This window comes from Oncorhynchus clarkii, chromosome 17, assembly GCF_045791955.1.
Source record: "Oncorhynchus clarkii lewisi isolate Uvic-CL-2024 chromosome 17, UVic_Ocla_1.0, whole genome shotgun sequence".
NCBI lineage: Eukaryota > Metazoa > Chordata > Actinopteri > Salmoniformes > Salmonidae > Oncorhynchus > Oncorhynchus clarkii.
Window position 1 is genome coordinate 787,487 of NC_092163.1, and position 23,790 is coordinate 811,276.

At 48.5% G+C, this 23,790-nt stretch overlaps 2 protein-coding genes across 2 annotated transcripts in view; both read right to left on the bottom strand.

Moving 5' to 3' along the window:
- The window catches only part of LOC139369970 (uncharacterized), a 41,681-nt gene extending 40,447 nt beyond the window's left edge, over positions 1 to 1,234 (bottom strand). Inside the window, exon 1 of the mRNA XM_071109253.1 lies at positions 1,193 to 1,234. The gene's annotated coding sequence lies outside the window, so the exon portion shown is untranslated. The remainder of the gene's footprint in view (positions 1 to 1,192) is intronic.
- Positions 1,235 to 10,467: 9,233 nt separating this feature from the next.
- Positions 10,468 to 23,479, bottom strand: LOC139370022 (F-box/LRR-repeat protein 18-like). The gene is made up of 7 exons (XM_071109315.1): positions 23,180 to 23,479; positions 19,314 to 19,517; positions 18,735 to 19,120; positions 18,365 to 18,464; positions 17,199 to 18,280; positions 14,771 to 14,989; positions 10,468 to 11,005 (listed from the first exon to the last, which is right to left on the bottom strand). Exons 1-7 carry the CDS (start codon positions 23,237 to 23,239, stop codon positions 10,849 to 10,851), a joined length of 2,208 nt encoding a protein of 735 aa, XP_070965416.1. The 5' UTR covers positions 23,240 to 23,479; the 3' UTR covers positions 10,468 to 10,848.
- Between the last annotated feature and the right edge of the window lie 311 nt (positions 23,480 to 23,790).

Genomic DNA, 23,790 nt, shown 5'->3' on the forward strand with positions numbered 1-23,790 from the left:
TCCTTCACTATAAACCCCACACTGCATTATATATCCTTCACTATAAACCCCACACTGCATTATATATCCTTCACTATAAACCCCACACTGCAGTGTATATCCTTCACTATAAACCACACTGCATTATATATCCTTCACTATAAACCCCACACTGCAGTGTATATCCTTCACTATAAACCACACACTGCATTGTATATCCTTCACTATAAACCACACACTGCATTGTATATCCTTCACTATAAACCCCACACTGCAGTGTATATCCTTCACTATAAACCCCACACTGCAGTATATATCCTTCACTATAAACCCCACACTGCAGTGTATATCCTTCACTATAAACCCCACACTGCAGTGTATATCCTTCACTATAAACCACACACTGCAGTGTATATCCTTCACTATAAACCACACACTGCATTATATATCCTTCACTATAAACCCCACACTGCATTGTATATCCTTCACTATAAACCCCACACTGCATTGTATATCCTTCACTATAAACCCCACACTGCATTATATATCCTTCACTATAAACCCCACACTGCATTGTATATCCTTCACTATAAACCCCACACTGCAGTGTATATCCTTCACTATAAACCCCACACTGCATTATATATCCTTCACTATAAACCCCACACTGCATTGTATATCCTTCACTATAAACCCCACACTGCATTGTATATCCTTCACTATAAACCCCACACTGCAGTGTATATCCTTCACTATAAACCCCACACTGCATTGTATATCCTTCACTATAAACCCCACACTGCAGTGTATATCCTTCACTATAAACCCCACACTGCATTGTATATCCTTCACTATAAAACCCACACTGCAGTATATATCCTTCACTATAAACCCCACACTGCAGTATATATCCTTCACTATAAACCCCACACTGCTTCAACTTCAATGATCTGTAGACAACTAGTTTAATGTCACTAGTTAGGGGGGGAAACAAACTATTACTTTCAATTCTGAATGGTGGAGATAAATAGATAATTACTGAAGGTGCACAGAGGCTAAATAATTCTATTCAATATCTAACCAACTAACTCTGCCTCGACACAACCCAAAACACACAACTTTGACCAGAGAAAGCACATGTATATTTTCATACGGTCTCTGACTGTAGTTAAAGGAGTATCAAAAGCGGATGTGACTAGTTAGTTAAAGTTACCTTTGCTTGAAAAATGGATCACTTCTTAGTTGACAATACGGGTTATAAAGAGTGAGAAACCGACACCGTTAGATGTAATATATATAAGGAGTAAATTAATTAAAAGTAGTTTATCCGAAAAAAAAAGGGGGGGACGGCTCCTTCTCACGACTTCTGTTTTCCTGTTGAATTTATTTTTTCGCGCCGGGTTCCGGAAACCTCAGACCGGACGTGACGGATACAGCGTCACCTTGGCGACCGGCCTAGAAGCGTTCCCTAGTTACCACGGCAACAACGTTACAAATTTGGATTTTCGTCGTAAAACAAATGTACTCAACTTTTTTGGTCTTCATTTAAAGTTCGGTTTTAGCACTTTGATTAAGGTTTAAGGTTTAAGCGGGGTTATGACTTTGTGGCAGTAGTAAAGAGTGACGACCCAGCCGACAAGGGTATAATCATAGAAATATAATATAATGAATAGAACGGCGATCCCCAACGATGGCATAATGGTTGGACTGGCAGACATTGCGAGCACATAGGGGCAAAGCAGGAAGTGTACCCATCAATATGTGCTGGGATTTGTTGATTTGGCTGGCACTTAAATGTACACAGAGAGCTAACATTAATAATATGCATGTTAATTTCTCCTGGTTCAAAGTGGAGGAGAGATTGACTTCATCACTACTTGTATTTGTGAGCAGTATTGACATGTTGAATCCACCGAGGTGTCTGTTTAAACGACTAGCCCACAGCTCACAAGACATGCCACCGGAGGTTTGTCCAGAACAGACTATGGGAGGTGCACAGTACTTCATAGAGCCATGACTACATGGAACTCTATTCCACATCAGGTGACTGATACCAGCAGTAGAATCAGATTTAAAAAACACCTTATGGAACAGCGGGGACTGTGAAGATACACACACAGACATGATAAGACACACACACACACACATACACATGATAAGACACACACACACACAGACATGATAAGACACACACACATACACATGGGGGGAATGTTGTATTGTAGATACGTAGAGTAGTAGAATAGTGGCCTGGGGTAACACATTTAATGTGTTATCAAATGTACTGTAATATTTTAAATGGTATATAACTGCCTTAATGTTGCTGGACCCCCAGGAAGAGGGGATCCATGGGGATCCTTAATAAATACAAATCATCCCAGAAAAATCCAATACGAACTAAACAGACATTACAGAACCATACCTTCCATTGCATGAAGCACATCAGTTAAACATCAATAGAATGAACATTCTACATTACCACGGAAACGATCGCGTCACAATACCAGGCAGCCATTGTGTGTGTCCACCAATGAGTTCACCGGTCAGATTGCCAGGGGTTAGAGGGTCCAAGACCGTTCTATTCATTATATTTCTCCGGGTGTAATTGCCATAGAGATGAATAGAGGGCTCATCGTTGTATCCGTGCCATTGTTGAGCCTCAACAGTGGAAATGTCATACTACCCATAAAACCTAGTGGGTAAAACATGGAAATGGTTCCGATTGTTTCTCCGCCAGTCATTTCATCCATTGTGGTTGTCGTTATGAAAAAGTATAAACACGAAAATGACAGGCTGCCTGACATTACTACGTTGTTTTCGCTGATGAGTCATTACACACAAGTACCAGTACTGTGTGATGTCATTACACTGCCAGGCCTCCTGCCTATTCTCCTCCTGCATCACCTCCTCCTGCCTATTCTCCTCCCTTTCATCCTCCTGCCTCTACTCCTTGTGCCCAGCCTCCTGCCTCTCTTCCTCCTCCCTCATCCTCCTGTCCAACCTCCTGCCCTGCCTCCTGCCTCTCTTCCTCCTCCCTCATCCTCATCTCCTCCTGTCCAACCTTCTGCACAGCCTCCTGCCTCTCTTCCTCCTCCCTCATCCTCCTCTCCTCCTGTCCAACCTTCTCCCCAGCCTCCTGCCTCTTTTCCACCTCCCTCATTCTCCTCTCCTCCTGTCCAACCTCCTGCCCAGCCTCCTGCCTCTCTTCCTCCTCCCTCATCCTCCTCTCCTCCTGCCCAGCCTCCTGCCTCTCTTCCCGGTACAGCATCTCCTGCAGCACTGAGGTGGTCTTCTGCAAGGACCAGCGGACCTGAAGTCCTCCCAGCCCGGCCAGTGTGGAGAGGGAGAGGCTAGACCTGAAGTCCTCCCAGCCCGGCCAGTGTGGAAGGGAGAGGCCAGACCTGAAGTCCTCCCAGCCAGGGTCTCTCCCAGCCCGGCCAGTGTGGAAGGGAGAGGCCAGACCTGAAGTCCTCCCAGCCAGGGTCTCTCCCAGCCCGGCCAGTGTGGAGAGGGGGAGGCCAGACCTGAAGTCCTCCCAGCCCAGGTCGCAAGATTGACCCCAGGAGGTCAGAGTTCTTTTAGTGAACCTTTATTTAGATAGGGAGTCAATGCTGAGACCAAGGTGTCTTTATTTAGACAGGGAGTCAATACTGAGACCAAGGTGTCTTTATTTAGACAGGGAGTCAATACTGAGACCAAGGTGTCTTAATTTAGACAGAGTCAATACTGAGACCAAGGTGTCTTAATTTAGACAGGGAGTCAATACTGAGACCACGGTGTCTTAATTTAGACAGGGAGTCAATACTGAGACCAAGGTGTCTTTATTTAGACAGGGAGTCAATACTGAGACCACGGTGTCTTTATTTAGACAGGGAGTCAATACTGAGACCAAGGTGTCTGTTCAAGATGAGCCCTGTACAGCACCACCATAAACACAAACTACCGATTCATGAACACAATAAAATCCCCTTTATTATACACATCAATACATGAAAACATTTGTTGTTGCACCATGAAATATATTGGACAGTCGTCCAACAATTAGCTAACTGAATTTATTGAATGTTTACATGTACTTCGACGTGATGTAATTATACAGGCCGATGCTGTACTGCAGGGATGTAATGAGGTCATTTGAAGCATCGTTTCTTCCATCGCGTGTTTGGAACAATGACAAAGACATCGGCAACTTTGTATTCTGTCGTCAACTCCGTTCTGAAGTGACCTGGCGGGCACCGTCAGGCAGTGTAACCATCAGCCAAACAGTCTGGCGACTAAAACAGGTGATCGGCACCTCTCTCCCCCTCCCTGCTAGAGGCACCTCTCTCTCCCTCCCTGCTAGAGGCACCTCTCTCTCCCTCCCTGCTAGAGGCACGTCTCTCTCCCTCCCTGCTAGAGGCACGTCTCTCTCCCTCCCTGCTAGAGGCACGTCTCTCTCCCTCCCTGCTAGAGGCACGTCTCTCTCCCTCCCTGCTAGAGGCACCTCTCTCTCCCTCCCTGCTAGAGGCACGTCTCTCTCCCTCCCTGCTAGAGGCACGTCTCTCTCTCTCCCTCCCTGCTAGAGGCACGTCTCTCTCCCTCCCTGCTAGAGGCACCTCTCTCTCTCTCCCTCCCTGCTAGAGGCACCTCTCTTTCTCTCCCTCCCTACTAGAGGCACCTCTCTCTCTCTCTCCCTCCCTGCTAGAGGCACGTCTCTCTCTCTCTCCCTCCCTGCTAGAGGCACGTCTCTCTCCCTCCCTGCTAGAGGCACCTCTCTCTCTCCCTCCCTGCTAGAGGCACGTCTCTCTCTCTCTCCCTCCCTGCTAGAGGCACGTCTCTCTCCCTCCCTGCTAGAGGCACGTCTCTCTCTCTCCCTCCCTGCTAGAGGCACGTCTCTCTCCCTCCCTGCTAGAGGCACCTCTCTCTCTCTCCCTCCCTGCTAGAGGCACGTCTCTCTCCCTCCCTGCTAGAGGCACCTCTCTCTCTCCCTCCCTGCTAGAGGCACGTCTCTCTCCCTCCCTGCTAGAGGCACGTCTCTCTCCCTCCCTGCTAGAGGCACCTCTCTCTCTCTCCCTCCCTGCTAGAGGCACCTCTCTTTCTCTCCCTCCCTGCTAGAGGCACCTCTCTCTCTCTCTCCCTCCCTGCTAGAGGCACATCTCTCTCTCTCCCTCCCTGCTAGAGGCACGTCTCTCTCTCTCTCCCTCCCTGCTAGAGGCACCTCTCTCTCTCCCTCCCTGCTAGAGGCACGTCTCTCTCCCTCCCTGCTAGAGGCACGTCTCTCTCTCTCCCTCCCTGCTAGAGGCACGTCTCTCTCCCTCCCTGCTAGAGGCACCTCTCTCTCTCTCTCCCTCCCTGCTAGAGGCACCTCTCTCTCTCTCCCTCCCTGCTAGAGGCACCTCTCTCTCTCTCCCTGCTAGAGGCACCTCTCTCTCTCTCCCTGCTAGAGGCACCTCTCTCTCCCTCCCTGCTAGAGGCACCTCTCTCTCCCTCCCTGCTAGAGGCACGTCTCTCTCCCTCCCTGCTAGAGGCACGTCTCTCTCCCTCCCTGCTAGAGGCACGTCTCTCTCCCTCCCTGCTAGAGGCACGTCTCTCTCCCTCCCTGCTAGAGGCACGTCTCTCTCCCTCCCTGCTAGAGGCACGTCTCTCTCCGTCCCTGCTAGAGGCACGTCTCTCTCCCTCCCTGCTAGAGGCACGTCTCTCTCCCTCCCTCCCTCCCTGCTAGAGGCACCTCTCTCTCCCTCCCTGCTAGAGGCACCTCTCTCTCCCTCCCTGCTAGAGGAACCTCTCTCTCCCTCCCTGCTAGAGGCACGTCTCTCTCCCTCCCTGCTAGAGGCACGTCTCTCTCCCTCCCTGCTAGAGGCACGTCTCTCTCCCTCCCTGCCAGAGGCACGTCTCTCTCCCTCCCTGCTAGAGGCACGTCTCTCTCCCTCCCTGCTAGAGGCACGTCTCTCTCCCTCCCTGCTAGAGGCACGTCTCTCTCCCTCCCTGCTAGAGGCACGTCTCTCTCCCTCCCTGCTAGAGGCACTTCTCTCTCCCTCCCTGCTAGAGGCACTTCTCTCTCCCTCCCTGCTAGAGGCACCTCTCTCTCTCTCCCTCCCTGCTAGAGGCACCTCTCTCTCTCTCCATCCCTGCTAGAGGCACGTCTCTCTCTCTCCCTCCCTGCTAGAGGCACGTCTCGCTCTCTCCCTCCCTGCTAGAGGCACGTCTCTCTCCCTCCCTCCCTGCTAGAGGCACGTCTCTCTCCCTCCCTCCCTGCCAGAGGCACGTCTCTCTCCCTCCCTCCCTCCCTGCTAGAGGCACCTCTCTCTCCCTCCCTGCTAGAGGCACCTCTCTCTCCCTCCCTGCTAGAGGCACCTCTCTCTCCCTCCCTGCTAGAGGCACCTCTCTCTCTCTCTCCCTGCTAGAGGCACCTCTCTCCTTCCCTCCCTGCTAGAGGCACCTCTCTCTCCCTCCCTGCTAGAGGCACCTCTCTCTCTCTCCCTCCCTGCTAGAGGCACCTCTCTCTCTCTCCCTCCCTGCTAGAGGCACCTCTCTCTCGCTCCCTCCCTGCTAGAGGCACCTCTCTCTCGCTCCCTCCCTGCTAGAGGCACCTCTCTCTCTCTCCCTCCCTGCTAGAGGCACCTCTCTCTCTCTCCCTCCCTGCTAGAGGCACCTCTCTCTCCCTCCCTGCTAGAGGCACGTCTCTCTCCCTCCCTGCTAGAGGCACGTCTCTCTCCCTCCCTGCTAGAGGCACGTCTCTCTTCCTCCCTGCTAGAGGCACCTCTCTCTCTCTCCCTCCCTGCTAGAGGCACCTCTCTCTCTCTCCCTCCCTGCTAGAGGCACGTCTCTCTCTCTCCCTCCCTGCTAGAGGCACGTCTCTCTCTCTCCCTCCCTGCTAGAGGCACGTCTCTCTCCCTCCCTGCTAGAGGCACCTCTCTCTCTCCCCCTCCCTGCTAGAGGCACCTCTCTCTCTCTCCCTCCCTGCTAGAGGCACCTCTCTCTCCCTCCCTGCTAGAGGCACCTCTCTCTCCCTCCCTGCTAGAGGCACCTCTCTCTCCCTCCCTGCTAGAGGCACCTCTCTCTCCCTCCCTGCTAGAGGAACCACTCTCTCCCTCCCTGCTAGAGGCACCTCTCTCTCCCTCCCTGCTAGAGGCACCTCTCTCTCCCTCCCTGCTAGAGGCACGTCTCTCTTCCTCCCTGCTAGAGGCACCTCTCTCTCCCTCCCTGCTAGAGGCACCTCTCTCTCCCTCCCTGCTAGAGGCACCTCTCTCTCTCTCCCTCCCTGCTAGAGGCACCTCTCTCTCTCTCCCTCCCTGCTAGAGGCACCTCTCTCTCTCTCCCTCCCTGCTAGAGGCACGTCTCTCTCTCTCCCTCCCTGCTAGAGGCACGTCTCTCTCCCTCCCTCCCTGCTAGAGGCACGTCTCTCTCCCTCCCTCCCTGCTAGAGGCACGTCTCTCTCCCTCCCTCCCTCCCTGCTAGAGGCACCTCCTCCCTGCTAGAGGCACCTCTCTCTCCCTCCCTGCTAGAGGCACTTCTCTCTCCCTCCCTGCTAGAGGCACCTCTCTCTCCCTCCCTGCTAGAGGCACCTCTCTCTCCCTCCCTGCTAGAGGCACCTCTCTCTCCCTCCCTGCTAGAGGCACCTCTCTCTCCCTCCCTGCTAGAGGCACCTCTCTCTCCCTCCCTGCTAGAGGCACGTCTCTCTCTCCCTCCCTGCTAGAGGCACGTCTCTCTCTCCCTCCCTGCTAGAGGCACGTCTCTCTCTCCCTCCCTGCTAGAGGCACGTCTCTCTCTCCCTCCCTGCTAGAGGCACGTCTCTCTCTCCCTCCCTGCTAGAGGCACGTCTCTCTCCCTCCCTGCTAGAGGCACGTCTCTCTCCCTCCCTGCTAGAGGCACGTCTCTCTCCCTCCCTGCTAGAGGCACGTCTCTCTCCCTCCCAGCTAGCGGCACGTCTCTCTCCCTCCCTGCTAGAGGCACGTCTCTCTCCCTCCCTGCTAGAGGCACGTCTCTCTCCCTCCCTGCTAGAGGCACGTCTCTCTCCCTCCCTGCTAGAGGCACGTCTCTCTCCCTCCCTGCTAGAGGCACCTCTCTCTCTCTCCCTGCTAGAGGCACCTCTCTCTCTCTCCCTCCCTGCTAGAGGCACGTCTCTCTCCCTCCCTGCTAGAGGCACGTCTCTCTCCCTCCCTGCTAGAGGCATCTCTCTCTCCCTCCCTGCTAGAGGCACCTCTCTCTCTCTCCCTCCCTGCTAGAGGCACCTCTCTCTCTCTCCCTCCCTGCTAGAGGCACCTCTCTCTCCCTCCCTGCTAGAGGCACGTCTCTCTCCCTCCCTGCTAGAGGCACCTCTCTCTCCCTCCCTGCTAGAGGCACGTCTCTCTCTCTCCCTCCCTGCTAGAGGCACGTCTCTCTCCCTCCCTGCTAGAGGCACCTCTCTCTCCCTCCCTGCTAGAGGCACGTCTCTCTCTCTCCCTCCCTGCTAGAGGCACGTCTCTCTCCCTCCCTCCCTGCTAGAGGCACGTCTCTCTCCCTCCCTGCTAGAGGCACGTCTCTCTCCCTCCCTGCTAGAGGCACGTCTCTCTCTCTCCCTCCCTGCTAGAGGCACGTCTCTCTCCCTCCCTGCTAGAGGCACGTCTCTCTCTCTCCCTCCCTGCTAGAGGCACGTCTCTCTCCCTCCCTGCTAGAGGCACGTCTCTCTCCCTCCCTGCTAGAGGCACGTCTCGCTCCCTCCCTGCTAGAGGCACGTCTCTCTTCCTCCCTGCTAGAGGCATCTCTCTCTCCCTCCCTGCTAGAGGCACCTCTCTCTCTCTCCCTCCCTGCTAGAGGCACCTCTCTCTCTCTCCCTCCCTGCTAGAGGCACGTCTCTCTCCCTCCCTGCTAGAGGCACGTCTCTCTCCCTCCCTGCTAGAGGCACGTCTCTCTCTCTCCCTCCCTGCTAGAGGCACGTCTCTCTCTCTCCCTCCCTGCTAGAGGCACGTCTCTCTCCCTCCCTGCTAGAGGCACGTCTCTCTCTCTCCCTCCCTGCTAGAGGCACGTCTCTCTCCCTCCCTGCTAGAGGCACGTCTCTCTCCCTCCCTGCTAGAGGCACGTCTCTCTCCCTCCCTGCTAGAGGCACGTCTCTCTCCCTCCCTGCTAGAGGCACGTCTCTCTCCCTCCCTGCTAGAGGCACGTCTCTCTCCCTCCCTGCTAGAGGCACCTCTCTCTCCCTCCCTGCTAGAGGCACCTCTCTCTCTCTCCCTGCTAGAGGCACCTCTCTCTCTCTCCCTCCCTGCTAGAGGCACGTCTCTCTCCCTCCCTGCTAGAGGCACGTCTCTCTCCCTCCCTGCTAGAGGCATCTCTCTCTCCCTCCCTGCTAGAGGCACCTCTCTCTCTCTCCCTCCCTGCTAGAGGCACCTCTCTCTCTCTCCCTCCCTGCTAGAGGCACCTCTCTCTCCCTCCCTGCTAGAGGCACGTCTCTCTCCCTCCCTGCTAGAGGCACCTCTCTCTCCCTCCCTGCTAGAGGCACGTCTCTCTCTCTCCCTCCCTGCTAGAGGCACGTCTCTCTCCCTCCCTGCTAGAGGCACCTCTCTCTCCCTCCCTGCTAGAGGCACGTCTCTCTCTCTCCCTCCCTGCTAGAGGCACGTCTCTCTCCCTCCCTGCTAGAGGCACGTCTCTCTCCCTCCCTGCTAGAGGCACGTCTCTCTCTCTCCCTCCCTGCTAGAGGCACGTCTCTCTCTCTCCCTCCCTGCTAGAGGCACGTCTCTCTCCCTCCCTGCTAGAGGCACGTCTCTCTCTCTCCCTCCCTGCTAGAGGCACGTCTCTCTCCCTCCCTGCTAGAGGCACGTCTCTCTCCCTCCCTGCTAGAGGCACGTCTCTCTCCCTCCCTGCTAGAGGCACGTCTCTCTCCCTCCCTGCTAGAGGCACGTCTCTCTCCCTCCCTGCTAGAGGCACCTCTCTCTCCCTCCCTGCTAGAGGCACCTCTCTCTCTCTCCCTGCTAGAGGCACCTCTCTCTCTCTCCCTCCCTGCTAGAGGCACGTCTCTCTCCCTCCCTGCTAGAGGCACGTCTCTCTCCCTCCCTGCTAGAGGCATCTCTCTCTCCCTCCCTGCTAGAGGCACCTCTCTCTCTCTCCCTCCCTGCTAGAGGCACCTCTCTCTCTCTCCCTCCCTGCTAGAGGCACCTCTCTCTCCCTCCCTGCTAGAGGCACGTCTCTCTCTCTCCCTCCCTGCTAGAGGCACCTCTCTCTCCCTCCCTGCTAGAGGCACGTCTCTCTCTCTCCCTCCCTGCTAGAGGCACGTCTCTCTCCCTCCCTGCTAGAGGCACCTCTCTCTCCCTCCCTGCTAGAGGCACGTCTCTCTCTCTCCCTCCCTGCTAGAGGCACGTCTCTCTCCCTCCCTGCTAGAGGCACGTCTCTCTCCCTCCCTGCTAGAGGCACGTCTCTCTCCCTCCCTGCTAGAGGCACGTCTCTCTCCCTCCCTGCTAGAGGCACGTCTCTCTCCCTCCCTGCTAGAGGCACGTCTCTCTCCCTCCCTGCTAGAGGCACGTCTCTCTCCCTCCTCTCACACTTCATCGGCTTCGATTAATAAAGTAGTTTAAAAAATATGACTTTTCTTTTTTCCTGACTCAGATCGGGTCTGGATCCAACCATGTCCATATGAAAAGGGTCTAGTTGTCCTCAGTCTCTATATTAAATAGAATAATTGATGCACTTCGGGTTCGGGTGGGACAGTCCCAGGTCCTGTTCGGGACAGGTCCAACCTTTTGAACTCGTGAAGACCTCTAGTCTGAGGGGCTGTGATTGGCTAGATGCTTCTTCACTCTCTGGCATCACCACGGTGATGAGGTCTGAGGTGCTCTGATTGGCTAGATGCTTCTTCACTTTCTGGCATCACCATGGTGATGAGGGGCTCTGATTGGCTAGTTGCCTCTTTGCTCTCTGGTGTCACAATTGTAACGAGGGCGGGGCCTGGGCAACGCGGCTTTGGAAGAGGGTCAGTTGATCGAGCAGTGGGAGGGGCATGTCTCTGATGACCAATGGAAGGTCTTCATGGAGCAGAGGGTAGATGACTACACTGAGGGCCGGACGCTCCACAGAGAACCTAGAGGAAGGAGAAGACTTCATTATATAACTACCCTCATATAGAACTATCCTCATATAGAACTACCCTCATATAGAACTACCCTCATATAGAACTACTCTCATATAGAACTACCCTCATATAGAACTACCCTCATATAGAACTACCCTCATATAGAACTATAATTATATAGAACTATAATTATATAGAACTATCCTCATATATAACTATCCTCATATATAACTATCCTCATATAGAGCTATCCTCATATATAACTATCCTCATATAGAGCTATCCTCATATAGAACTATCCTCATATAGAGCTATCCTCATATAGAACTATCCTCATATAGAGCTATCCTCATATAGAACTATCCTCATATAGAACTATCCTCATATAGAACTATAATTATATAGAACTATCCTCATATAGAACTATCATTAAAAAGAACTATAATTATATATAACTATCATTATATTATCATTATATATAACTATCATTATATAGAACTATCCTCATATAGAACTATCCTCATATAGAACTATCCTCATATAGAACTATCATTAAAAATAACTATAATTATATAGAGCTATCATTATATTATCATTATATAGAACTATCATTATATAGAATTATCCTCATATAGAACTCTCATTATATAGAACTATCCTCATATAGAACTATCCTTATATACAACTATCCTTATATAGAACTATCCTAATAGAGAACTATCCTCATAGAGAACTATCCTCATAGAGAACTATCCTCATATAGAACTATCATTAAAAAGAACTATAATTATATAGAACTATCATTATGTTATCATTATATAGAACTATCATCATATAGAACTATCCTCATATAGAACTATCCTCATATAGAACTATCATTAAATTATCATTATATACAACTATCCTCATATAGAACTATCCTCAAATAGAACTATCCTCAAATAGAACTATCCTCAAATAGAACTATCCTCAAATAGAACTATCCTTATATAGAACTATCATTATATAATCATTATATAGAACTATCCTCATATAGAACTATCATTATATAAAACTATCATTAAAAAGAACTATCCTCATATGATGAACTATCATTATATAGAGCTATCCTCATATAGAACTATCCTCATATAGAACTATCCTCATATGATGAACTATCATTATATAGAGCTATCCTCATATAGAACTATCATTATATTATCATTATATAGAACTATCCTCAAATAGAACTATCCTCAAATAGAACTATCCTCAAATAGAACTATCCTCATATAGAACTATCCTCATATAGAACTATCCTTATATAGAACTATCCTCATATAGAACTATAATTATATAGAACTATCCTCATATAGAACTATCCTTATATAATCATTATATAGAACTATCCTCATATAGAACGATCATTATATAATCATTACATAGAACTATCCTCATATAGAACTATCATTATATTATCATTATATAGAACTATCCTCATATAGAACTATCCTCATATAGAACTATCCTCATATAGAACTATCCTCATATAGAACTATCCTCATATAGAATTATCCTCATATAGAACTATCATTATATAATCCTTATATAGAACTATCGGTATATAGAACTATCCTCATATAGAACTATCCTCATATAGAACTATCCTCATATAGAACTATCGGTATATAATCCTTATGTATAACTACCCTCATATAGAACTACCCTCATATAGAACTACCCTCATATAGAACTACCCTCATATAGAACTACCCTCATATAGAACTACCCTCATATAGAACTACCCTCATATAGAACTACCCTCATATAGAACTATCATTATATAATCCTTATATAGAACTATCGGTATATAGAACTATCCTCACATTGAACTATCCTCATAGAGAACTATCCTCATATAGAACTATCCTCATATAGAACTATCGGTATATAATCCTCATATAGAACTACCCGTATATAATCCTCATATAGAACTACCCTCATATAGAACTACCCTCATATAGAACTACCCTCATATAGAACTACCCCCATATAAAACTACCCCCATATAAAACTACCCTCATATAAAACTACCCTCATATAAAACTACCCTCATATAAAACTACCCTCATATAAAACGACCCTCATATAAAACGACCCTCATATAAAACGACCCTCATATAAAACGACCCTCATATAAAACGACCCTCATATAAAACTACCCTCATATAGAACTACCCTCATATAGAACTATCCTCATAGAGAACTATCCTCATATAGAACTATCCTCATATAATCATAATATAGAACTATTATTATATAGAAGTATCCTCATATAGAACTAATATTATATAATCATTATATAGAACTATCCTCATATAGAACTATCATTATATAGAACTATCCTCATATAGAACTATCATTATATAGAACTATCAGTATATAGAACTATCATTATATAGAACTATCAGTATATAGAACTATCCTACCATTGATGTCATCCTTTTCTGTTGAGAGAATTTGACTGACAGACTCACCGAACAGACCGAGAGACTTACAGACTTCCCACCGGCCAGACAGAGAGACAGACTCACCGATCAGACAGACAGACAGACTCCCCACCGGCCAGACAGAGAGACAGACTCCGCACCGAACAGACAGAGAGACAGACTCCCCACCGGCCAGACAGAGAGACAGACTCCCCACCGGCCAGACAGAGAGACCTACTCCCCACCGGTCAGACAGAGAGCCAGACTCCCCACCGGCCAGACAGAGAGCCAGACTCCCCACCGGCCAGACAGAGAGCCAGACTCCCCACCGGCCAGACAGAGAGCCAGACTCCCCACCGGCCAGACAGAGAGCCAGACTCCCCACCGGCCAGACAGAGAGCCAGACTCCCCACCGGCCAGACAGAGAGCCAGACTCCCCACCGGCCAGACAGAGAGCCAGACTCCCCACCGGCCAGACAGAGAGCCAGACTCCCCACCGGCCAGACAGAGACAGACTCCCCACCGGCCAGACAGAGAGACAGACTCCCCACCGGCCAGACAGAGAGACAGACTCCCCACCAGCCAGACAGAGAGACAGACTCCCCACCAGCCAGACAGAGAGACAGACTCACCACCAGTCAGACAGAGAGACAGACTCACCACCAGTCAGACAGACAGACTCACCACCAGTCAGACAGAGAGACAGACTCCCCAGACAGAGAGACAGACTCCCCACCAGACAGAAAGAGAGCCAGACTCCCCACCGGCCAGACAGAGAGACAGACTCACCGATCAGACAGACAGACTCCCCACCGGCCAGACAGAGAGACAGACTCCCCACCGGCCAGACAGAGAGACAGACTCACCACCAGTCAGACAGAAAGACAGACTCCCCAGTCAGACAGACAGACTCACCACCAGTCAGACAGAGAGACAGACTCTCCAGACAGAGAGACAGACTCCCCACCAGACAGTCAGACAGACAGAGACCGACTCACCGGTCAAACACACAGACAGACAGAGAGACTCCCCACCAGACAGAGAGACAGACAGACTCCCCACCAGACAGAGAGACAGACTCACCAGACAGAGAGACAGACAGACAGACTCACCAGACAGACAGACAGACTCACCAGTCAGAGAGACAGACTCACCAGACAGAGAGACAGACTCACCACCAGACAGAGAGACAGACAGACTCCCCACCAGACAGAGAGACAGACCCACCAGACAGAGAGACAGACTCACCACCAGTCAGACAGACAGAGACAGAGAGACAGACTCACCACCAGACAGACAGACTCACCGGTCTAGCAGTGTTTTCTGTAGCGTCCGACACGCCACCAGAGTTCCGCCCAAGAACATGTGACACACCATGACGTCACGGCAACACTCCATGAAGGTAACCACGGCAGCGGGGTGGAAGGTTCCGTTCCGCGAGATGAGACAGAGGCGGCGGAGACGAGAACAACATGACAACGCCTCCCAGAATGCACCGTTACACACTAGGTAGGGCTGCTCCAACCTACCCACAAACACACATTATATACAGTACCAGTCAACAGTTTGGACACACCTCCTCATTCCAGGGTTCTAGAACGCCTACTCATTCCAGGGTTCTAGAACGCCTACTCATTCCAGGGTTTTAGAACACCTACTCATTCCAGGGTTCTAGAACACCTACTCATTCCAGGGTTCTAGAACACCTACTCATTCCAGGGTTCTAGAACACCTACTCATTCCAGGGTTCTAGAACACCTACTCATTCCAGGGTTCTAGAACACCTACTCATTCCAGGGTTCTAGAACACCTACTCATTCCAGGGTTCTAGAACACCTACTCATTCCAGGGTTCTAGAACACCTACTCATTCCAGGGTTTTTCTTTATTTTTACTATTTACTACATCTGTAGAATAATAGTGAAGACATCAGAACTATGAAATAACACATATGGAATCATGTAGTAACCAAAAAAGTGTAAAACAAATCAAAAATATATTTTATATTTGAGATTCTTCAAAGTAGCCACCCTTTGTCTTGATAACTTTGCCTTGATGACAGCTTTGCACACTCTTGGCACTCTCTCAACCAGCTTCGTGAGGTAGTCACCTGGAATGCATTTCAGTTAACAGGTGTGCCTTATTAAAAGTTCATGTGGAATTTCTTTCCTTCTTAATGCGTTTGAGCCAATCAGTTGTGTTGTGACAAGGTAGGGGTGGTATACAGAAGAAGTCCATATTAATGGCAAGAACAGCTCAAATAAGCAAATAAGCAAAGAGAAACGACAGTCCATCATTACTTTAAGACATGAAGGTCAGTCCATCCGGAAAATTTCAAGAACTTTAAAAGTTTCTTTAAGTGCAGTTGTTAAAACCTGGCAGCTACATTAAATAGTACTCGCAAAACACCAGTCTCAACGTCAACAGTGAAGAGGCGACTCCGGGATGCTGGCCTTCTAGACAGAGTTCCTCTGTCCAGTCTCAACGTCAACAGTGAAGAGGCGACTCCGGGATGCTGGCCTTCTAGGCAGAGTTGCAAAGACAAAGCCTTATCTCAGACTGGCCAATAAAAAGAAAAGATTAAGATGGGCTAGAAGGCCAGCATCCCGGAGTCGCCTCTTCACTGTTGACGTTGAGACTGGACAGAGGAACTCTGCCTAGAAGGCCAGCATCCCGGAGTCGCCTCTTCACTGTTGACGTTGAGACTGGACAGAGGAACTCTGTCAAGAAGGCCAGCATCCCGGAGTCGCCTCTTCACTGTTGACGTTGAGACTGGTGTTTTGCGAGTACTATTTAATGTAGCTGCCAGTTGAGGACGTTTCTCAAACGAGACACTCTAATGTACTTGTCCTCTTGCTCAGTTGTGCACCGGGGCCTCCCACTCCTCTTTAATGTGTATAATGTGTATAGCAATTTGTGGCTAATTAAGAACAGAAAGGCCTGTTGATATATAATGTATAATAGTATATATAATGTACATAATAGTATATATAATGTATATAATGTATAATGTAAATGTAATGTAAATATATAATGTATATATATAATGTGTATAATGTATATAATGTGCATAATGAGTGTATAATAGTATATATAATGTGTATTATGTATATAATGTATAATGTAAATGTAAGGTAAATATATAATGTGTATAATGTATATAATGTGTATAATGCATGTATAATAGTATATATAATGTACATAATAGTATATATAATGTATGTAAATATAATGTATAATATATATAATGTATTAGTATATAATGCAAATATAATGTATAATATATATAATGTAAATATATATAATAGTATATATAATGTGTATAATGTGTATATAATGTATATAATGTCTATGTATATATAAAGTGTATAATGTATTTAATGTGTATAATGTATATAATAGTATATATAATGAATATAGTGTGTATATAATAGTATATATAATGTATATAATGTGTATATAATAGTATATATAATGTATATAATGTGTATATGTAATGTATATATTGTGTATATAATATATAGAACAGTTTGTAGCTAGTAAAGATCAGAAAGGCCTGTTGATGTGTATATATATATATATATATATATATATATAAAAATAATGAAAATTATAATATTGTAGTAATATAATATTATAATATAGTAATACTTGTGTGCAGTTCCTCAGTGTGTATGTAGTCTCACCGTAGCTGTGTGAGCTGGGTGCAGTTCCTCAGTGTGTATGTAGTCTCACCGTAGCTGTGTGAGCTGGGTGCAGTTCCTCAGTGTGTCCAGCAGGGAGGCGCTGTAGTTCCAGGTCTTTAAAGACCCCAGGTTGGCCAGAGATAATGCCTGTAGGTCCCGGCAGTGCTCAGCCACCTGTACCAGCCCAGTCCCCTTCAGGACCCCCGGCAGCCCCGCCAGCGTCAGCCTCCGCAGCCCCCGGAACCCCCGGAGAGCCGCAACGTGCGTGTCCCCCACCCCGCGAGCGTTCACACACGTCCTCTGATCCACACACACCCTGGCACAGGGCTCAAGACGCGGCAGTGCGGAGATGAAGCCCGGTCCTGTTATCTCCAGAACCTCCAGACAGGGGCAGCCGGCAAGCAGGGTACCCAGCCCAGAGGTGCCCTCCCTGGGGAGAGAGTCCCCGGAGCCTGGCCTGTAGGTCTGGAGCCCCACGCGGGACGGCTTCCTCAGTCCCAGCAGCAGAGAGGAGGGGGAGGGGGAAGGGGACGGTGTGTGTGACCCGTCCGACAGGGCGCACGCGGGCAGCGCCAGAGAACGGAGGTGTGTGAGTTTGGACAGGCTGGTACACAGGTGTGTGTTGGCCTCCAGCCCAGGTGTGTGTGCGTTGTCATGGTGATAGTGTGTGTGTAACAGGTTGAGGTGTGACAGATTGGGACAGCAAATAACCAGCCGGCTCATCGCCTCGGCAACAAGCTCCTCCTCTCCCCGCGCTCTACTGCACTCTGGATAATTGGAGGTGTGGCCTATACCACTAAGATTCAGGCTGACCAATCGCGTCGAGTCTCTCACTCCAGTGCCAGTCAGCGATTGGATGACAGTTTGTCGTAACGTGGGGCAACGGGAGAAGTTCAGGTGCTTGGGAGCGTTGCTAAGAAGGACCCGTCCTAGCGACGTGGCGTCCAACCAGGAGCGAGGCAACTGCAGGGCTTCCAGGTCGCCATGCTGAACGAGGCTATGGGCCAATGAGGACGCAGCAGGCCAGTGGGCGGGGTTCGGACCAGGAACTGAAACCAGGAAGGAGCGGAGACGCTCCGGAACACGAACACTGAACACAGCGAGGTAGAGGAGGAGGAGAGTCTGGTTCACCTACACACACACACACACACACACACACATTATAAACACACACACATTATAAACACACACACATTATAAACACCCTGACCTTACCTCTCCAGGTGCCAGACAGGCAGTAAACTCCTCCAGCTGTTGGTAGTGAGGAACACTGCTCTGACCCATCATCAATTGGCAACACATACTGGTACCCTCCCTAAACACACACACACACACATACACACACACATTATAAACACACACACATTATAAACACACACATTATAAACACACACACATTATAAAACACACACATTATAAACACACACACATTATAAACACACACATTATAAACACACACACTATAAACACACACACATTATAAACACACACATTATAAACACACACATTATAAACACACACACTATAAACACACACATTATAAACACACAGTCAAACCAGAGAGGTTTCAGTTGAAAGGTGCCACCTGGTGACGTCAGGTATGTCCAGCTGCAGCTGCAGACTGAAGAGGCTGGAGCAGCAGGGAACGACCCCGTAACTGGGCGTCAGGACCGTCTGTCTCAGCGCCGAAAGCCGAGACAGCGAATCACGGGCCTCCCCACTCAGCTGGGCGGAATCGAAGCCAGGCGATACGTCAAAAGCGAGAGATCGGAGGATGGGGAGGGATGAGAGGAGGCGGGACAGACGCAGGGAGGTGACGCGACAACCTGATAGGTCCAGACGCAACAGGGAGCGACAGCGAATCAGGCGGTCGATGGTAGAACCCGACAGCCAATAACAGCCGCTAAGGCTGAGGGACTGCACGTGATTGGATAGATGCTTCAGCACCTGGCGAATAGCTCCGTCATCTGCCTGAAGAGGGAAGTCAGAGAATTAAGATAAAATTATTTGTTGCAGTGTGTGTGTGTGTGTGTGTATGAGCGTGTGTGTGTGTGTGTGTGTTTGTGTTACCGTGTATTCTTCAGACAGTGTGACCGTGGTCAGCAGTGTCTTGTCATAGCAGAGCGTGTGTGTGTGTGTGTGTGTGTGTGTGTGTGTGTGTTACCGTGTATTCTTCAGACAGTGTGACCGTGGTCAGCAGTGTCTTGTCATAGCAGAGAGTGTGTAGCTTGCGGCAGGTCCGGGAAACGTTATTCACGAGGTCAGAGGTCGAGACATAGCGCAGGATACTTAACAAGATCTCATCGGAGAAGTCTGACATCCCGATCGACCCCGACACCACCCCTATCCCATCCTCTACACACACAGCCTGGGGAAGAAAAAAAAAAGAAAGAGAGAGACAGAGAGAGAGGGAGAGAGACAGAGAGAGAGGGAGAGAGACAGAGAGGGAGAGAGACAGAATGAGAGACAGAATTACAGTTCTACCTAGTATTCACTGACAGACTTGATGAGCTGTTTTGACTGGTTCCCTCTATCCTCTGAGGATATGTAGAATTTAAAAATCGCTGATACGAGTTCCCTCTACCCTCTGAGGATATGTAGAACTGAAATCACTGAATCAGGGCTCCCGAGTGGCGCAGCGGTCGAAGGCACTGCATCTGTCGTCCCCGGTTCGAATCCAGGCTGCATCACATCCGGCCGTGATTGGGAGTCCCATAGGGCGGCGACACAGCGTCTTCCGGGTTCGGCCGGTGTAGGCCGTCATTGGGAGTCCCATAGGGCAGCGACACAACGTCTTCCGGGTTTGGCCGGTGTAGGCCGTGATTGGGAGTCCCACAGAGCGGCGACACAACGTCTTCCGGGTTTGGCCGGTGTAGGCCGTGATTGGGAGTCCCACAGGGCGGCGACACAACGTCTTCCGGGTTTGGCCGGTGTAGGCCGTGATTGGGAGTCCCACAGGGCGGCGACACAACGTCTTCCGGGTTTGGCCGGTGTAGGCCGTGATTGGGAGTCCCACAGGGCGGCGACACAACGTCTTCCGGGTTCGGCCGGTGTAGGCCGTCATTGTCAATAATCATTTGTTCTTAACTGTCTTGCCTAGTTAAATAAAGGTTAAATAGGATAGGATAGGATCTTATGTTATATTCAGAGGTAGACTGGCTCTGGCAGTCAAGTACTCAATCTAAACGTCATGTTTTTATTTATTATTTTACCTTTATTTAACTAGGCAAGTCAGTTAAAGAACAAATTCTTATTTACAATGACAGCCTAGGAACAGTGGGTTAACTGCCTTGTTCAGGGGCAGAACAACAGATTTCTACCTTGTCAGCTCGGGGATTCGATCTAGCAACCTTTCGGTTACTGGCCAAACGCTCTAACCACTAGACTACCTACCTCCTCTACACTCTAACCACTAGGCTACCTGCCTCCTCTACACTCTAACCACTAGACTTCCTACCTCCTCTACACTCTAACCACTAGACTACCTACCTCCTCTACACTCTAACCACTAGGCTACCTGCCTCCTCTACACTCTAACCACTAGGCTACCTGCCTCCTCTACACTCTAACCACTAGGCTACCTGCCTCCTCTACACTCTAACCACTAGGCTACCTACCTCCTCTACACTCTAACCACTAGACTACCTACCTCCTCTACACTCTAACCACTAGACTACCTACTTCCTCTACACTCTAACCACTAGGCTACCTGCCTCCTCTACACTCTAACCACTAGACTACCTACCTCCTCTACACTCTAACCACTAGACTACCTACCTCCTCTACACTCTAACCACTAGACTACCTACCTCCTCTACACTCTAACCACTAGGCTACCTGCCTCCTCTACACTCTAACCACTAGACTACCTACCTCCTCTACACTCTAACCACTAGACTACCTACCTCCTCTACACTCTAACCACTAGACTACCTACCTCCTCTACACTCTAACCACTAGACTACCTACCTCCTCTACACTCTAACCACTAGACTACCTACCTCCTCTACACTCTAACCACTAGGCACCTGTCGCCCCAAAATCATGGGGGCTGAATACTTTCCAAAGGCACTTTATATTTCTTTAACAGTCCATTCTTGGGCTAATATTGGGCCACCTTCACAAGTCTAGCAAGCCCGCGGTGTGACAGTTGGCTAGCTACTAGTCTTGATTAAATCAGGCTGTAATACACAAGTCTAGCTAGCCCGTGGTGTGACAGTTGGCTAGCTACTAGTCTTGATTAAATCAGGCTGTAATACACAAGTCTAGCTAGCCCGTGGTGTGACAGTTGGCTAGCTGCTAGTCTTGATTAAATCAGGCTGTAATACACAAGTCTAGCTAGCCCGTGGTGTGACAGTTGGCTAGCTACTAGTCTTGATTAAATCAGGCTGTAATACACAAGTCTAGCTAGCCCGTGGTGTGACAGTTGGCTAGCTGCTAGTCTTGATTAAATCAGGCTGTAATACACAAGTCATTGGTACATACAGCCTGACACTAATGCAATGTCATGTAAATGTTCCTTTCAAGCGAAGAGAATGATGAATAAAAATGCATGTACAACTCTACAGGTTGTCTTTGTGGTTGTCCTTCAGCGGCTCGAAAGTTTTCACAAAACATCCACAGGAAAGTTTTGTTCACCCAACTTTTAGTTATTGTTATTATCGTTTACTTTTTTAGAGCCAAAAGGTACAGCGTCTATAGAAAGTCCACACTTAAATATAAAAATGGTGGCGGCAGCATCATGTTATGGGTATGCTTGTCACCTGGGAAGTTTGTCAGGAACAAAAGAAATGAACAAAGCGCAGGTAAAAAAGTTAGAGCAAAACCCACTTCAGTCTTCTGAAAATCGAACCAATGTTTTTTTTTTTTATTCTGCAAGAACGGCTTTCCAAAACATGTTGAGTGTTCCTGAGTAGTCTCAGTCCTGACAAATTTGCTCAATTATTATTATTTTTTTTTTTTTTACACCTGAGACAAGGTTTGAATTTCGCTGTCCATCGATGATCCCCAACCAGATTTACTGACTATGGATGTGGTGCCCTAAGAGTTTGAAGAAAGTAAAAATGATTCACAGCTGTAAAAGCTGACAAAGGTGCTATAGATCTTAAATTTGGATAATGTTCCATTTCTTTCATTTTGAAAAGATGGTTGTAAAAGTCTAATTTAATCCCTTTTTAAATGTCAAGGCATTTACACAGCATACTATGACATTCTAGACGATTCTGTGCATCCAACTTTGTGGCAACAGTTTGGGGAAGGTCCTCTCCTGTTTCAACATGACAATGTTCCTCCGTGAACAAAGCGAGGTCCAAACAGAAACGGTTTGTCGATATCGCTGTAGAAGAACTTAGAAAAGCCCTGACCTCAACCCCAACGCACCTTTGGAATTGGAACGCCGACTGAGGGCAAGGCCTTAATAGCCCAACATCATTGCCCGACCTGAATGGAAGAAAGTCCCAGCAGCTATGTCCCAACATCTAGCGGAAAGCCTTCCCAGAAGAGTGGAGGCTGTTATAGCAGCAATGTTCCTACATCTAGTGGAAAGCCTTCCCAGAAGAGTGGAGGCTGTTATAGCAGCAATGTTCCTACATCTAGTGGAAAGCCTTCCCAGAAGAGTGGAGGCTGTTATAGCAAAGGGGGACCAACTCCATAATAATGCCCATCGACGAGCAGGTATCCACATACTTTTAGTCATGTAATATACCTACCAGATCAGATCTCTATTAAGGAACATTTTCACGTGTCGTTTCAGACTGTAACTAACTTATACATTGAACATGAATTGCGTATTACCAGCCTGATTAAGCCGAATAGCTAGTTACCGGCTATCAAAAGCACACTTTCACCCAAATATCATACTCACGCAATGCCTTTATTTCCATTTGACAACCGATAAAAATGAAATAAAATCAGACATTGAGTTCGCTGACAAGACAGCGCCAGAGTAGATAGCTAACAAGCTAACACCGGTAGACAGCTAACAGTAAACCAGCTAGTTTTACTAACGTTACACTGGTTATTCTAACCAACCTGTACAATTTGATTGTCCATATCTTCATCCAATACTCTTCCGTTAACAGACGAAGTCATAGTTTTTTTGTGTGTGTTTTTAATCAGTGCATGTCTACCAGCAGAGAACTAGCTTCATGTGACAGGAACGACCGGAAGTAAAACGCTGCGTTTCACCGGAACATTGAGAACGGAACATTTTCCGGAAGTCGCACCTACAAAGTCTTCCCCAGAGAGGGTTGTCTTCCCTATAAAAAAAAACGAATGTAATTTCACTCCAAAATGGTTCATACTAGCTAATAAAATAAACAAATGACTTCAATTCTCCTTTAGGGCCTCAATTGGCAATTATTGTTAATGTTTTCATTATGGGAAACAAGTTCCTATTTAAGAGGAAAGATCATATCTTGTCTGTCTTGCTCATTAGAGATGGAAAGGTGTGACATCTGTGTATCTATTATGTAGCCATTATGGGGTCTGTGACAGAATGGGGATCGCCAGTGACGCCCCATCATTCAGGGCAGGTCCCTGTTTTGAGCCCCACATGTGGGTTTTTTTTTGGGGGGGGGGGGGGCCTTGCCTGTTTGTTATGTTATTTTGTCATTAATACGTGTCACATATCAGTTTGCAAA